Consider the following 14,604-nt stretch of genomic DNA (forward strand, 5'->3'; position numbering starts at 1 on the left):
CTGCAGAAATTGTGAATAGATTTCCACTCAAATTTGAATGACGAGAGTTTAACGCACAGCGTGCCTCGATTAAATAATGTTGGTCGCGACTGTTTTTATAAATTTAAAACTACTGCAACACAAACCAAAATCATTGATTATTTAAGTTAAGAATAAATAAAAAACAAGAGAGAACGCTATAGTCGAGTTCCCCGACTATCTGATACCCGTTACTCAGCTAGTGTAAGTGCGAAGGACAGTTTTTGGCGGTTTGTGGGCGTTAGAGTGGGCGTGGCCAAGAGTTTTTTGGCAAATAGATAGAAATTTACAAGACTAATACAAAAATGAAAAAATATCAAAACATTTTTCAAAAGTGTGGGCGTGGCAGCTTTGGGCGGTTTGTGGGCGTTAGAGTGGGCGTGGCCAAAAGTTTTTTGGCAAATAGATAGAAATTTACAAGACTAATACAAATATGAAAAAATATCAAAACATTTTTCAAAAGTGTGGGCGTGGCAGCTTTGGGCGGTTTGTGGGCTTTAGAGTGGGCGTGGCAAAAAGTTTTTTTGCAAATCGATAGAAATTTACAAGACCAATACAAAAATGAAAAAATATTAAAACATTTTTCAAAAATGTGGGCGTGGCAGTTTTGGGCGGTTTGTGGGCGTAAGAGTGGGCGTGGCAACCTGAATCGACAAACTTGCGCTGCGTCTATGTCCCTGGAGTCTGTATGCTTAATCTCCACTTTCTAGCTTTTGTACTTCCTGAGATCTCGACGTTCATACGGACAGACGGACAGACAGACGGACGGACAGACGGACATGGCCAGATCGACTCGGCTACTGATCCTGATCAAGAATATATATACTTTATATGGTCGGAAACGCTTCCTTCTGCCTGTTACATACTTTTCAACGAATCTAGTATACCCTTTTACTCTACGAGTAACGGGTATAAAAACACTTAAGAAATTTGTTTGATAAAAAATTTAGTTTGTATTATGTTGAAACATATTACAAGCATGGCAACCATAAAATAACCAACAAAAAAAATTGTTTTCCACCTTTCTGTTAGTGCGTCTTTCGGGTATAACGACGTTAAATAGTCGGTCCCTTGAAACTCTCTATAACCGGATTCTACTGTGTCTGGTATTCTATATATAAAATAAAATTAAAAGCAACAACTTTTCTGAACCAAAACATATCCCAAGTATCGCCATAATGTCGTTCTTGTGCCTATACAAGTCTTATCTGCGGATCAAGCGCTTTCCTGTTCATCGAATTCGACCAATTTTGCCTTTAAAGAGCTGATTGTATCCTACTCCAATTGTAATATTATAACCATCTGTAAACGTAAATACGATTTCGGATTCCTCACGCACAAAATTTCATTGAACTCCCTGCGTTAATTTCAAATCACTACCGATACAAGCTACTGGCGTGTTGATTATTGTGGGAGACGGGGGTGATGCGGAAGTCGTGTGTCGACGCGTCAACCGATGACGCCGTCGAAGAAGTGCCGGTAAATTCAGCACATGCAGCGCTGTTTGCAGGCGTGTGTGCGTGTTGTTTGTTTGCATTTTTGTTTCTCCCAATTGAATGCTCTCTTGTGCAGCGCTGCTTCCAATCAGAAGGATAGAGAGAGAGAGGCAGAGAAAGAGAGTAAAAGAGCGAAATCTCTTTACTTCCCCTTTTGCAGAGACAGCTGCGATTTCAGTTCATCCGTTCCTATCGCCCCGCTTTTCCCCTTGAACAGCGTTTGCTCTCTTTGATCTGTTGAGTCTTCCCCTTCTGCCAAGCAGCGGTCTCGCTCTCGCACCCAATAGAATTGGGCTAGATTACATTTTGCTTCTTTTTCCCTCTTTATTTGCTTGGCTTTTTGCGATTTCTTTGTTATTGCCATAGTGGAATGAGTTTGCGAGGGTTAATTGTTGTTGATGCCAAAGTGAAGCGCAATGGAAAACGGGGAGGTGTGTTGTTATTTGGAGTCCAGCTTTATTTGTATCTCCCTTTTGCCTTCGTTCACATTAGGCTCTTATGCGTCAATTCGGCACTCACACATGCATAAAAGTATACGTAAGTGCAATAGTTTATTTCAAGGTGAGAATAAAAAAAGAAAATTCGGTGAATCAAGTCCCAGATAGTAAATAATATTATATCGATATATGTACATATATGCATATAAAATACATTACAAACGAGTAATGTCGCATATGCAGAGCGGTGTTCATTAAAATAGCAGTGCATGAGAATCTAAGAAATATTCAAGAATTTTTCCATGTCCCTTTTCATAAGCGCCGTTTTTTATTATAAGTATTTTTGTAAATTGGGCTGCATAGATCGAAAAGAAAGGAGGCGTTGGTTTTTCAAGTTATCCTTATTAAATTTTCAACTTTTAGGCTGTTCATTAGAACAGCAGTGTCTGGTTTTGTCTAATGAAAAGTCCGGAAATTATCATTATTTTTTAAAGAGAAAATTGGGTTAAGTTAATTGGATTTGATTTAAAGGGAATAACATTAAAACAAAAATATTTTTTTTTGGTAGAGGACAGCACTGCGCCCAGGACGATCAATTTTTAAGCTTAGAGAGGAGGAAAAAACATTTATAGAAATTCCAAAATACCTTCAATGTTCTGCCAAAATTGTCTCCAATTCCATTAAATATGATTTGAAGCCTCACGTAAAACCACCGATTCAGAGGATCGACGCATAGTTTCTTTCAGCAAGGTTAATCCTTCTGCGTCCTCTAGGGAGGAGGAACAGGCTCCTGACAGTGTGTTTGACCTCAAAACAAGGAGTTAAGCATGTTAAGCATGGTGGACTTAATATTCTGGTATGGGCTTGTTTTCGTTACAGTGGTATCAGTCCCAAGCATATGATTGATCGTTTTATGGACCAACACGAATATGTAAATGTACTTATACATGTTTTGCCGTTTTATAATTAATTGAATATGTCCTTAATGCGGCCATTTCAACAGGATAATGATCTTAAACAGACAAACAACCGTTCAACCGCTCGAGAATTGGTTCACCCAAAATAAAGTAGACGTGATGCCATGCCCAGCACAATTTCCCGATCGAACCTGTGGGGCGACATTAAACATTATGTCTACGGCACTGATAAGCAACAAACGCTATGCAACAAATAACTAGACCCCAATGTAAATATTAGTAAGAAAAATTTAGTTGTAGTACTTTTTCTCTATATTTTCGAAACTATTAAAGAAATAAAAGTGTAATTTTGTTGAATTGTTTAAAATTAAATATGTACGTATGGTTTAATAAGGATCTCTTGTCCATTTAAAGTGTGATACATAAGGACTGCTACTACAATAAATACAGCTGTACATGCTGATTGAAATATTAATTATGAATATTATTATATTTATTAATTATTATTTTTACCTAATTTAACTAAATGGCGGCTTTGGTTAGCTCAGTGCAATATAAAGTTGAATCACATAAACTTTACATATTAATCGGAATAAGCAAGATGGTGAAAGCCAGCACTAACGATGTAAATTAAAGAAAGATTAAAAACAATCTGTTAATATTTAGCTTTAAAATGTGAACAATTTAAGCACAAAACCAAATTTATAAATATTTTATTTACAGAAAATTTAGTTTAGTAAATTTAATAGTTTGTGACAGAAGATTCTTATCGCTTAAGGGTGAACTTCATACCTTGTTTTGTTCTTGTTTTCATCGATAGGAATATTGCCTTAGAATGTCGTGTCAGCTTAAAAGCTAATTTTCGAATATTGGTTAAGAGATGCCTTCCAAAAGTTACTTCAGCCCCTTTTTTGCAGCCCTTAATGGTAGTTCCCCTCTTAAGATAGACAGTTTTGTGATATTTTAAATGTCCCTACACTTTTGTTTTTTCTCCATGTTTTAACATGGAGAGACTCGAGACTCCGTGCTGGTTTAGTTGAAGAAGCCATGGCATTCTTCACACCGGAAAGTGGTACTGACCCGTGTATACTGGAGTACAAAGCAGATTTCGGGTACCGGCCAGGTGGACCAATTCCTGCCAATTCATGAGCCAATTCTGCCACTGGAGCATTATTTTCGAAATGGGTAATTATTCCCACTTGCGACGCCTTTTACAAATTTCACATGTCAGTGCTATTTGAATTGGGAAATATATTTTGAAATAAAACCATAACAGCGAGAATGCTCAGTCTGAGGAATGGAATCTTCGCGGGCAATCTTCTCGGCAGCGGCTTTTGCCTTCAGCGATTTGCGACCTGTGCTTGTCGCTCTTCGCGAAAGCCTCGGGCGGGAAACTCCCCGAAGAACCCATTCAAGCAACTGAACAATGACTCGGAGGAGCAGAAGCGCATATCGGTCCTGATGAAGCTGGGGTGTCAATGTCCTCAGAAGTCGCAAAAGGAGCGTTGGTTCTCTACCAACCAGCGCATTATTCTGGCCCTGGCCACGGCCCTGAATCGTCCGCCGGATTTGGTGTCTGACTTTTTGCACACACTGACCCTCCAGAACTTTGCAAAAATCCTATATCCCGCTGGGACCTTGGGCCCCTCTTGTAAAGTTCCCTATGTGAACTGCTTTGCCTGTGAAAATTTTATGAGAATTTTCGATACTCATGGAAACGTAAGGAGCCGCTTTAATCAAGACTCACTGCTGCTACTAATGCGCACCGTGCAAACTGTTTTAAAGCAATCTCCACACAAGGAGCTCCGCGCAACTGACGCAGGCTTTAGCGGCCAACGTGGCACAACTAAAAGGGATTCCAGAGCGCGTAGAGCTGGCATCGATCGCGATTCTATCGCTCATCAAAACGGCAGGAGGCGATTAAAAAACTCGGAAGCAAGGGCCTCAGAAAAGAGAAGCTATCTTAACACGGGGCTGGAACAACGACCAGTAGAAGATCCTGGATATGTTTTCGGGTCAAGCCTTGAATCCGCCGGCCTAGATGTTATGTACACGCCCGATTGGGCGCTTGAGGATTCATTTATCTTAGAGCGGACCAGGCGTCTCGCCAAATTGCTTTTTCAGGTGAATGATAAGACTTACCTAACGCGCGATACCGAGAAACTAATAACTGCCATCAAAGAGCTCAAATTGAATGGTACTGTTACTAATCCAAAACAGCCCTCAAGTCATACCAGCATTGCTAAGCGAATTTCCGATTCGTACTATGAAAGGGTCAAGGCCTCTGCATCGAAAGCCCTTCATAAGAGCTATTTGCCCCGCGGCTCGAGGAAAAGAAAAAAAGCCAGTGATAGTGAGGCAGTTCCTAAGCAGTCCACGAACCGACAGTACTATGGCGATCCGCTTCCGGTGCTCCTGCACGAACCGTTTAATCGGGAAAAGCCGTGGACATGGCTACGCCGCCATCCCCACCAGATGCGAATGGATGGAACAGGTAAGGTGACACAGGGAAGTATCCGTCGCTACCGGCGCGACACGATAGAGCAGCTGATGCAGACGGCCAAGGAGCGATCTTCGGTGATCACTGTGATTTCCATGGGTGATGATAACGCAGCAGCGAAAGCGCAGCCCATGTTTGGCCAGAAAGCATCTAGGAACTAGACAGACTAGAGTGGACTCCCCGTTTCCCAGATCGTGGATTAACAAAATTTACATAAAAAAAATTATATGTGGCGATCCAAAAGCGATCCATAAACCTTCATAGTCTATGAGTAATTAAATAATGAAGATTTATAATACTTACATAACAAAAAATTTAAATATTTACATTTTTCCATTGCATTCTGGAAATGTCCATCAAAGATGTGTTTTTAAAGTGCAAGCTTCTGAAACTTAAATATTCAAATACAAATTTAAATGATGTGCAGATCGCAGTGCCTCTTCAGTTAATATCCGAAGTTTGAAGTTAAAGCTCGCTTATGTGATCGAAATAACCTTTTCGATAATGGGCCATCAAATGGCATTGGAAATATGCCTTATGCTAATATCACCACAACTGTGCCATTAAATCATTTTGATAATGTCACCCGAGGGCCAGAGACCCCAACTAAAGAAGTCTCCTGCCTATCGGGCGCTACGAATATTATTTTTAGACCGCCCCGCCGTACCGCTTCTTGGAATATTTTTGTGATTTGAGTTTTATGACCTGTAGTAATTTGTTGGCTCGTTAAGTTTCTTTAAAAGACGGGAGGCAGGGGAAAGAAGATTCGACGCGGAGCAAACCGTTCGCTGCGTATTCAAATGATCTTGCATTTCGCCTTGCTCTCTGGCCAATAAAATTCCAACATTTTTTACGACCAGCAATGGGAAATCCAGCCGAAATGCTTTTATTGCACCAGAAACACTCAATAAAGGCGAATTATTAGTGTTGGATTGCTGCTTTTTGTTTTTTTGTGCTGGCGCGCCTTCCCAAACTATTCCATATTTTTGGCTCGCTTTTTAAGCTTTTGTTGCTTCTTCATCCCTTTTTTGGTTGAGGTGTAAATGCATTTTTATTACACTTTTAAAGCCAATAGCCGTTTTGTTGGGCATTCTACATACATTCATATCTATTTGTGTGGTCTCGTGTTGAGCCCTAAACTTTTTTGTGGAGAGGGCTTTGTTAAATAGTGGTGATCTGTTGTTTATTAAGAGCCATATTTATAATTGCATTTATATTTCGAGAATTACGCGATTTGATTTATTGGTTAAATGGAACTTTCGGCGAGGATATGTGCTACGACTTATTGCATAGTTGGATGATTATAAACACCCAAACAAGTCTTTTATCCATTGATTAAAAGTATAAGCCTTTCACAATAACGATGTTAGTATGAAAAACCGTCTGCTATAGAATCAAAATCTTTAATTAAAATAGATTTACAAAAAAAAACTTTTAAGAGACTTTATTTAATGAAAATTTTACCACATCAGCTGCCTACCCTATACATATATGCAAATAAATTGAAAGTGCTCAATACTTCGGCGAGCTGCAACTAAAAGTAACAAAGTCATTATTTGTGTAAAAACAATAACATAAACCACGATGACGAACCATGCTCCACTCCGCGGCTCAAAATGTGAACGAGTATGTCGCCTGTCAGACACTGACATCATAACAGTATCATTGTCATCAGACCTATTGCATCGAGTACTTGGCTTAAAAAAAAAAACTACCAAAAGGGATGTAGAAAACAAGCAGATTTTGCCAGAGCCATAAATTAAAATGCGCCGCCTGACGGACAAACAAGAAAAACAATTAGAAATAAGCGCAAAAACTAAACGGCCCATGTATGCAGAGGATGATGATGTGGATGTAGATGTGGATGTGCGCTATGAGGTCTATATGAACCATATGCCGGGCATAAATAAACAATGCAGGACCAAATAAGGACAGAACCGACGACGACAACGACAACATTTCATCAACGCAAACGAGCGAAACGTTTATCAACTGCTCAAATGGCCATTAAACGTGTGTGTGTCCCGACATCAACGCCCCAAAACAGTAAGGCGTGAGTGGGGGGAGCGGATTGCCAGGACTATCTGCCAGGACATTCATCAAACGATAAATTGAGTGAATGACTTCATGATGGCGATGCAAAAGGGGCGCACTTCCTCACTTCCGTCCTCACGCACACTCCTCAGCCCGGACAATTGGCCAGGACATGCTGCAGTTGCTGGCCCGGAGGCGGTGCGCTGGTCACGCCCCCTCGCACTATGGAGAAGACCAGATGGAGCGCCGGAGGAACTCCATTTTGAGCGACTGTCTGCTGTCTGCCTTAAATTGCCATCACATCCTGTTCGCTGGCCGGAGGACGACGGTTTGCCAATTGTTTCTCTGATTGGTATTCATCCAAGTACTATCCAGTGGGTGCAGACGTCAGGACATGTTATCCTTTCGGCTCCTGTTTTTGGACGTTTTTGCCTGCACTTTTGTCTTCGTCCTTGGGTCACATCCATCACTCGGCGCCTGACGTGACGTTAGTGTTTTAATGGACTCCACTTGTCTGCCTTGATCACAGGACTCTGAAGTCCCGAGCCAGTCCCTTGCACCCCCTTTGGCTGCATTGTTTGTCTACGTGTTGGCAGTTGAGTCAGTCATTCGGAATGAGGGTTTTTTATTGCAGTCCAGCTTGGATTCATTTGCATCTTTATTTGAGTCAGTTCTTACCTAGCAGTCGTTTTCTGAGTTTATTTGATACACTCCGAAAAATTTTCCAGCATACAAGCGCAAAAAGCATTCTGCAATAATTTAATAAAAAAATGAGATAACCTTTATAGATCGCAATAATTTGACTGTTGTACGGAAAGAAGGATTGTCATACAGACATGATCAGATCGACCCGGTTTTATATAGGGTAGTTGCTTGCAAACAGTACATACTCTTCAAGAAATCTAGTAAACCCTAAAACTAGCAGGACTGCGTTACCTGGTTATATGCATACGTACGTATGTATGTATAATTTTTCTTATTTTAAATTTTAGACTTAAAAAAAATGGATTTAAAAAGTCAGGTATTTCATATACCAGAAATTGTCTTTTTCTGGATTTTTGTTTTGGGCTGCATCAATGGTTTCAGGATCATAAAATCAATGATGCTGTTTTAATCCTTTTTCGGATAAATACATTTTTGCTGTTTTGCAAACAGCAACAGTCGGAATAATTGTAAAACATCCCCTGTCCAGTAATTTTTCTTTATTTCACCTTCCAGACTTTGATATATTTGTTTAACTTCATATTTTTGTGGTGAAATAGTTTTATTAAGTCAGTTTAAAGCATTTTAAAAGCACACGAGATTATACAGTGCTTGCATATTATAAATGTTCGAGATTAGATACATAGATTAGATTATATGCTGAGTTGGAGGTGCTGTTCAATCAGATATCTCGCTTAAAAAGCGAGCCAAAAAATTTTGCATATTCTAGTTTTTGTATTCACAGTTATTAACTTCAAAATAAAACTTCAAAGATTTAATATAATATATTAATATAGTAAACTTAACTTAATTTGAAATAAGTAATAATAACGCAGCACACTTCGCTGCCGAAGCTTGGAATGACAAATGATTGAGTCCGCAAGCGAACTAATTACATTTTTCAATGTACCTCCTTATATAGTAAAATAGACGGACATGGCCAGATTGACTCGGCTGGTTTTTGGCGGTTTGTGGGCTTTACAGTGGGCGTGGCAACGTTCTAAAACTAACTTGCATATCGTAGATGGATTCGTAATCTGAGCATTGTAGCTTAATAGACTTGGATAGTGATCATGATATTTAAAAGGGTAGAAATCGCTTTCTTCTATATACATACATACCCTTTTACTAAACGAGTATAAAAATTGTTTATAATCTTGGCGTTGTATTATGTTAGGCTATACATACAATTCATTTTTAATCCATATCGATATTTTTCTTGGATCCAGTGCAAAGTCCGCAATACCATACCAATTTTCTGTAAATAAACTAGAAATTGCTGGCGTTCCAGATAGACTGGAGACTCTAGTGAATAGAAAACTTTTGCAGCCATTAATTATATTTTCCAAGCCATAAATATAAATATTTATAGATTCTCAATACTATTTTGTACGCCAAATCGTTACAAATCGACGCAAAATGCTCTTATCTACGTAAATTTCCCAAAGCAGACTAAGGAAAACTGTCGCACAATTAGAAAAGAAATATGTAACTGTCTGGAATCGAACGCACGCGTCTTGTTCTGGGATCCGCAAATGAAATAAAATTAATTTATGAAAACTATTTCAGCAGGACCAAAATGTCGGCTTGGGTCCACTCGTAGATGTCGACATTCGTCCATTGTCCTGCTCGATGGATAGACACGCGCTCGTCATAATTCCGTGTAATCTATGAACGACTTGAGTAAAAACAAAGAAAAGGCAGAACATAAATTTATCTTTTTATGTGCTCCCTCTTTTTCCAGGCCATTTTGTCATGGCTCTAGCTTCTGTCTGACCGGCCCTTGCTTCTTCGAGACATTTTACGCGCTGTCATTAGGAGGAATAAAATATGCTAGTACTTTTACTTTGCGGGTCAAACAAGCGAGGCAACCATCAACTTTATGGAAAATAATAGCCGAAAACAAGAAACACCCACGAAAATAAGGTCATACATTATACATACATATATTATTACAAATTTATATTTTGACAAATACACATACAAAAATCTTAATTTGTAAAAAATGGTTCAATATTTTATACATACATACAAAAATGGCATTTTTACAAAATTTACCAATATTTTGTTTTCGGAATATCTTTAAAATTGAATTTTGGATTTAAACAAATGATGTGCCAGTCGATCGATCGATGCTTTTTTAATCACCTTATTTTACCATTTTATCCGTGCGTGAGCTTTTCTCGGGAACTATAAAAGTTGAGTTGCAGATTCTAGTGATTAGAAATGAAGAAAAAATTAAAATAGAATTAATACCTTGTAATTTTTATGATAAAACGCATAATGATTACGGTCTCTTTTTAAAAGTGAAATGCTTGGACCAACAAAGACGACTAATTTGGTAATTCGAAGTTTATTTTCTATGTAGATTAAACGATATTAATAATAAATCCTCATATATGTGTTTCAAGAAAAAAAACTTGTCCCTGTCATATGCAAACACGATTCTGCACGGACAACTGCCACTGTCACTCTGAGCCCTTTTCCGATCCTCATCTCTCATCTCCCCGGCCACCCTTCCATCAGTATTTGTGTGGGCTAAGAGCCCCACGTTGATGCAATTTTCGTCTTCCTGCCAAATATCCAAAAATATCAAGCCAAGACCAATTATGAGTAGAACAATTAATCTCTAATTATGCCTGAATATCTGTCAGGCGAATTATTAGTGAGAATGAAATGAAAATCAACGCGAGGAATCACCGGATTAGCATGGAGGAAAAGAGGGGAGATCGTGCTAACGACCTCACAGATCATATCTTGGGTGCCAACCTCTCTTCGGAACCCCCTGCTTTTGGGGATGCGATACTGTGAGGCCTCGGGCCTCTTGTGCCACGGATTTGCCTGATGATCGGATTATGACAGCCAACGACACAGCACAGGCAAGAGTTTTCTTTTGGCTGACGATGCCAACAGATGCAACGGATGCCGCTTCTTGATCGCCACTTGTAATTCGGATTATGAGAAAATTCATTAGATAATTTCAGTCCGTGTCGCATTTTGATGGAGAGCTTGTGAGGCGCACTACCGCACACTCTCCCATCGCACTTATCTCCGGCTAAGTATGCCAATTAGTTAATATTAGCAGCTATTAAAATCGGCTAGGAGCTCGTTGCCTCGTCTGACTAATCTCAGGAAGTCGCCTGACGTAAGCCGCCCATATAGGATAATGGAATCGGCTTCAATCGCTGTGTCTGTATTATAAGCTCATTAAGTGCGCAACACTGTTATCGGTACTTCCGTTTCTGCGCCGTTGAGGGGTAATTCAGGATAAAGCTGGAAAGATTTTTATACCCATTACTCGTAGAGTAGAAGGGTTTACTAGATTTGTTAAAAAGTATGTTACAGGCAGAAGGAAGGATCCAAGAAAAATATCGATATGGATTAAAAATGAATTGTATGTATAGCCTGACATAATATAACGCCAAGATTATAAACAATTTTTATACTCGTTTAGTAAAGGGGTATGTAGTATGTACATATGTATATAGATGAACGCGATTCGTACCCTTTTAAACATCATGATCACCATCCGAGTCTATAAAGCTCTAATGCTCAGATTACGAATCCATCTACGATATGCAAGTTAGTTTTAGAACATTGCCAAGCCCACTGTAAAGCCCACAAACCGCCAAAAACCGTTATGACCTTTTTTCATTGTAATTACCTATAGGTATTGCCAATTTCTATCGATATGCCACAAACATTTTGGCCACACAAACTATGGTGCCCATAAGCTGTGACCCTCACAATTTTAAAACATGTTTTGATTTTATTTTATAACACTATCTTACTATCTTCCATCATTATGTCATAAGAATTTTCTGACAAAAAAATTTCGCACTGCAATTAGATGAGTACCGGGTATCTGATAGTTGGAACTCGACTCCACCATTCCTCCTTGTTCCATATACATATGAATGTACATATGTATCCTTTTTTTTATTATACCCGTTACTCGTAGAGTAAAAGGGTATACTAGATTCGTAGAGCAGTATGTTACAAGTATAAGGAAGCGTTTCCAACCATATATGGTATATATATTCTTGATCAGAATAGCCGAGTCATTCTGGACATGTCTGTCTGTCCGTCCGTATGAACGCGGAGATCTCAGGAACTGTAAGAACTAGAAAGGTGAGATTAAGCATGCAGACTTCAGAGACATAGACGCAGCGTTTGTTGACCCATGCTGCCACGCCCACTCTTATGCCCACAAACCGCCCAAAACTGCCACGGCCACATGTTTGAACACAGCGGATAGTATCAGATAGTGGGGAAACTCGACTATAGCGTTCTGTCTTGTTTTTCGATTGGAATGGTCAAAACGGGACTTTATTTATTTGAGTAAAATATGATTCGTATCCTTTATTGTTGTAATTAATAAATATAGACGGTCATGGCCGGGTTACAAACAATTTTTCCACAAACACGTAGAATAACGAAAATCCGAATTTATTATTATTATTTTTTTTTTTTTTCATAGGTTGTTGGATTAAGCGACAGCCAAAATCCATACTTTGTTCCAATCCCGTTCGGTTTTTTTTTAATAAAGAAAGCCAACAGAACAGTTTCGCTTAAATCCCTAGACTGAAATCGTAAAAATAAATTTTTAATACCTGGCAAGGTTGGACCGAGGCGATAGAAGGTTGGAGGAGACAGAAATTTTGCTTGAACCGGCCAACCATCATTTCAAAATAACGTATCGTAAATTTTCAAGTTAACATCAAAATTGTGAAAATTATGTACAATTCCCAGGAACAGAAACGAGTGCAGACCGAAAACATTCATAACCAAATTTATTGCAAATAAGAAAAATGTCCGCCATCCGATAGACGGTCGGAGACGAAATGAGAGTGAGATGGGAAAACTGGGAAAACCAACAGATAGACAAAAATGCGAGTTGAGTGGAAAACTTCAGAGCCAGGAGGACATGGCAGGCGAGCTGTGAACGTAGTAAAAGTGGCTACATTACAACAGCAAAAACAATGGCTTTTGTGCTCTGTAGTGTTCCCACTGGGTCCCATCCTCTGTGGTCAGTAGAAAATGTGGAAAAATAGATGAAAAGCAAGGCATAAAAAACATAAATTCACTCAAAAAAAGAGACAGGAAAAAAACATAAGCAAAAAATGAGGAAAGACAAACATGCGCCGCAAGGATCGAAGGGGGTGTAATTTGGCGAGACTGGGATTCGGCATTTAAGGACACCGGCTGCCTTCCATCGAAGCAAACAGCAGGCCAAGCAATTGACATGCCCCGACCATCCGAAGAGCTAAAGAGACAAAACATCCACTCCAGAGTAACTGGGTTGACCGACCCGAACGCGAAAGTGTTGGAATGCTTCAGAGTGAAACATTTCAGCTAGCGGTAGCTTGCTGGAATTGGCAAAAGAAATCGGTCGGGACACAAGAATATTTGTTGTCACTGGAAATTAAGTTTAAATGCACACTGCCATTTAAGGAAGCCCTGGTTCTTGGAGCGCAAGTTGTGAATTGCACAAAGATTTCGCTCATACTCAGATTATTATAATTGAAATGATTTTTGACACTTAGTATATGCTCAAGTTTTTATTGACAACTGGTTTCTTAGGGTTTTAGTAAGTTCTGGGAAATGTAGATTTACAATTAGGAGGGTGTTTCTTTCCGAGATTCCTTTTTAGCGCCGATTTGTAGGTGTAAGAGAGGGCTTGAACACATTGTTTTTGCATATCGAAACTTGATAATTAAATAATAAAATACAAATAAATATAAGCATTTTTCAAAAGTGTTTGATTATACATCTAGAACATGGCTGGATCGACTTACTGCCGTTTGAAATTATTTAAGCTTTATGTGGTCTTGAAAGCTTTTTGCTACCAGTTGGATAGTATTCAACGAATATAAATTACTCGCTTACTTTACGAGTAAGAAATACAAAACCCAAAATAAAATATTAAATGATAGACCGACAAGTTAATGAGGAGGGATGCCATGTAAGGGGGTAAGTAATAAAGTGTCGTCCGTAATTACTCTTGCCACGCCCACACGGATGACAAGTCAAAAAGCCTTATAAATAAAAGGCTCTCGATGAACGGCTCTCTTTAGAACCAAAAATAAACAAAAAAGTGTTTTTGTCGATTTTTCAGCTGTGTCAAAAATTGTCAGCACAAAATAAATGACAGGCCTAACTGCTCTTCCAAACACCACAGTCCCAATACCAAATTCAGTCGCACATACCCCCTTTTTAAGCCTCAGGCTACACATTCGTATATGTCATGGTATATATGAGTAACATTCTGCTGCAGAAATTTGACACATGATATTTTGAAAATTGTCTGCCAGCAACAAACAAAAAGAAGAATTAACCGAATGGAAATGGCTTTTGAATTTGGGATTTCTCTATCCATTTCTAATTAGAAGCAACTTTTTGCTAGACATTATGGTTCCGAGTTCGGTTGTTTAATTCTGAAATTATTTGGCAGTTGCGATTTTGACAGTTTGTGACAAAATCAAAATGAGAAACATTCG

At 39.0% G+C, this 14,604-nt stretch overlaps 1 protein-coding gene and 2 long non-coding RNA genes across 5 annotated transcripts; all 3 read left to right on the plus strand.

Moving 5' to 3' along the window:
• Positions 1-2,354: 2,354 nt before the first annotated feature.
• Positions 2,355-3,215, plus strand: LOC120321077. The gene is made up of 3 exons (XR_005560624.1): positions 2,355-2,455; positions 2,520-2,888; positions 2,955-3,215. It is a non-coding gene; the product is annotated as an uncharacterized LOC120321077 (long non-coding RNA).
• Positions 3,216-3,714: 499 nt separating this feature from the next.
• LOC6529195 lies at positions 3,715-6,300 on the plus strand. 3 transcript variants are annotated; one of them, XM_039372862.2, is made up of 2 exons: positions 3,715-4,992; positions 5,051-5,131. In XM_039372862.2, exons 1-2 carry the CDS (start codon positions 4,150-4,152, stop codon positions 5,060-5,062), a joined length of 855 nt encoding a protein of 284 aa, XP_039228796.1. In that variant the 5' UTR covers positions 3,715-4,149; the 3' UTR covers positions 5,063-5,131. The 3 variants fall into 3 exon arrangements, with proteins under 3 accessions (XP_039228796.1, XP_002090202.2, XP_039228795.1); XM_002090166.4 differs by having other exon boundaries at positions 3,725-4,587; positions 4,654-6,300; XM_039372861.2 differs by having other exon boundaries at positions 3,727-6,300.
• Positions 6,301-10,214: 3,914 nt separating this feature from the next.
• On the plus strand, positions 10,215-13,672 carry LOC120321171. Its single transcript, XR_005560761.1, has 3 exons — positions 10,215-10,445; positions 10,516-11,498; positions 12,585-13,672. It is a non-coding gene; the product is annotated as an uncharacterized LOC120321171 (long non-coding RNA).
• The last annotated feature ends 932 nt before the right edge of the window (positions 13,673-14,604 follow it).

Source organism: Drosophila yakuba, chromosome 2R, assembly GCF_016746365.2.
Source record: "Drosophila yakuba strain Tai18E2 chromosome 2R, Prin_Dyak_Tai18E2_2.1, whole genome shotgun sequence".
NCBI lineage: Eukaryota > Metazoa > Arthropoda > Insecta > Diptera > Drosophilidae > Drosophila > Drosophila yakuba.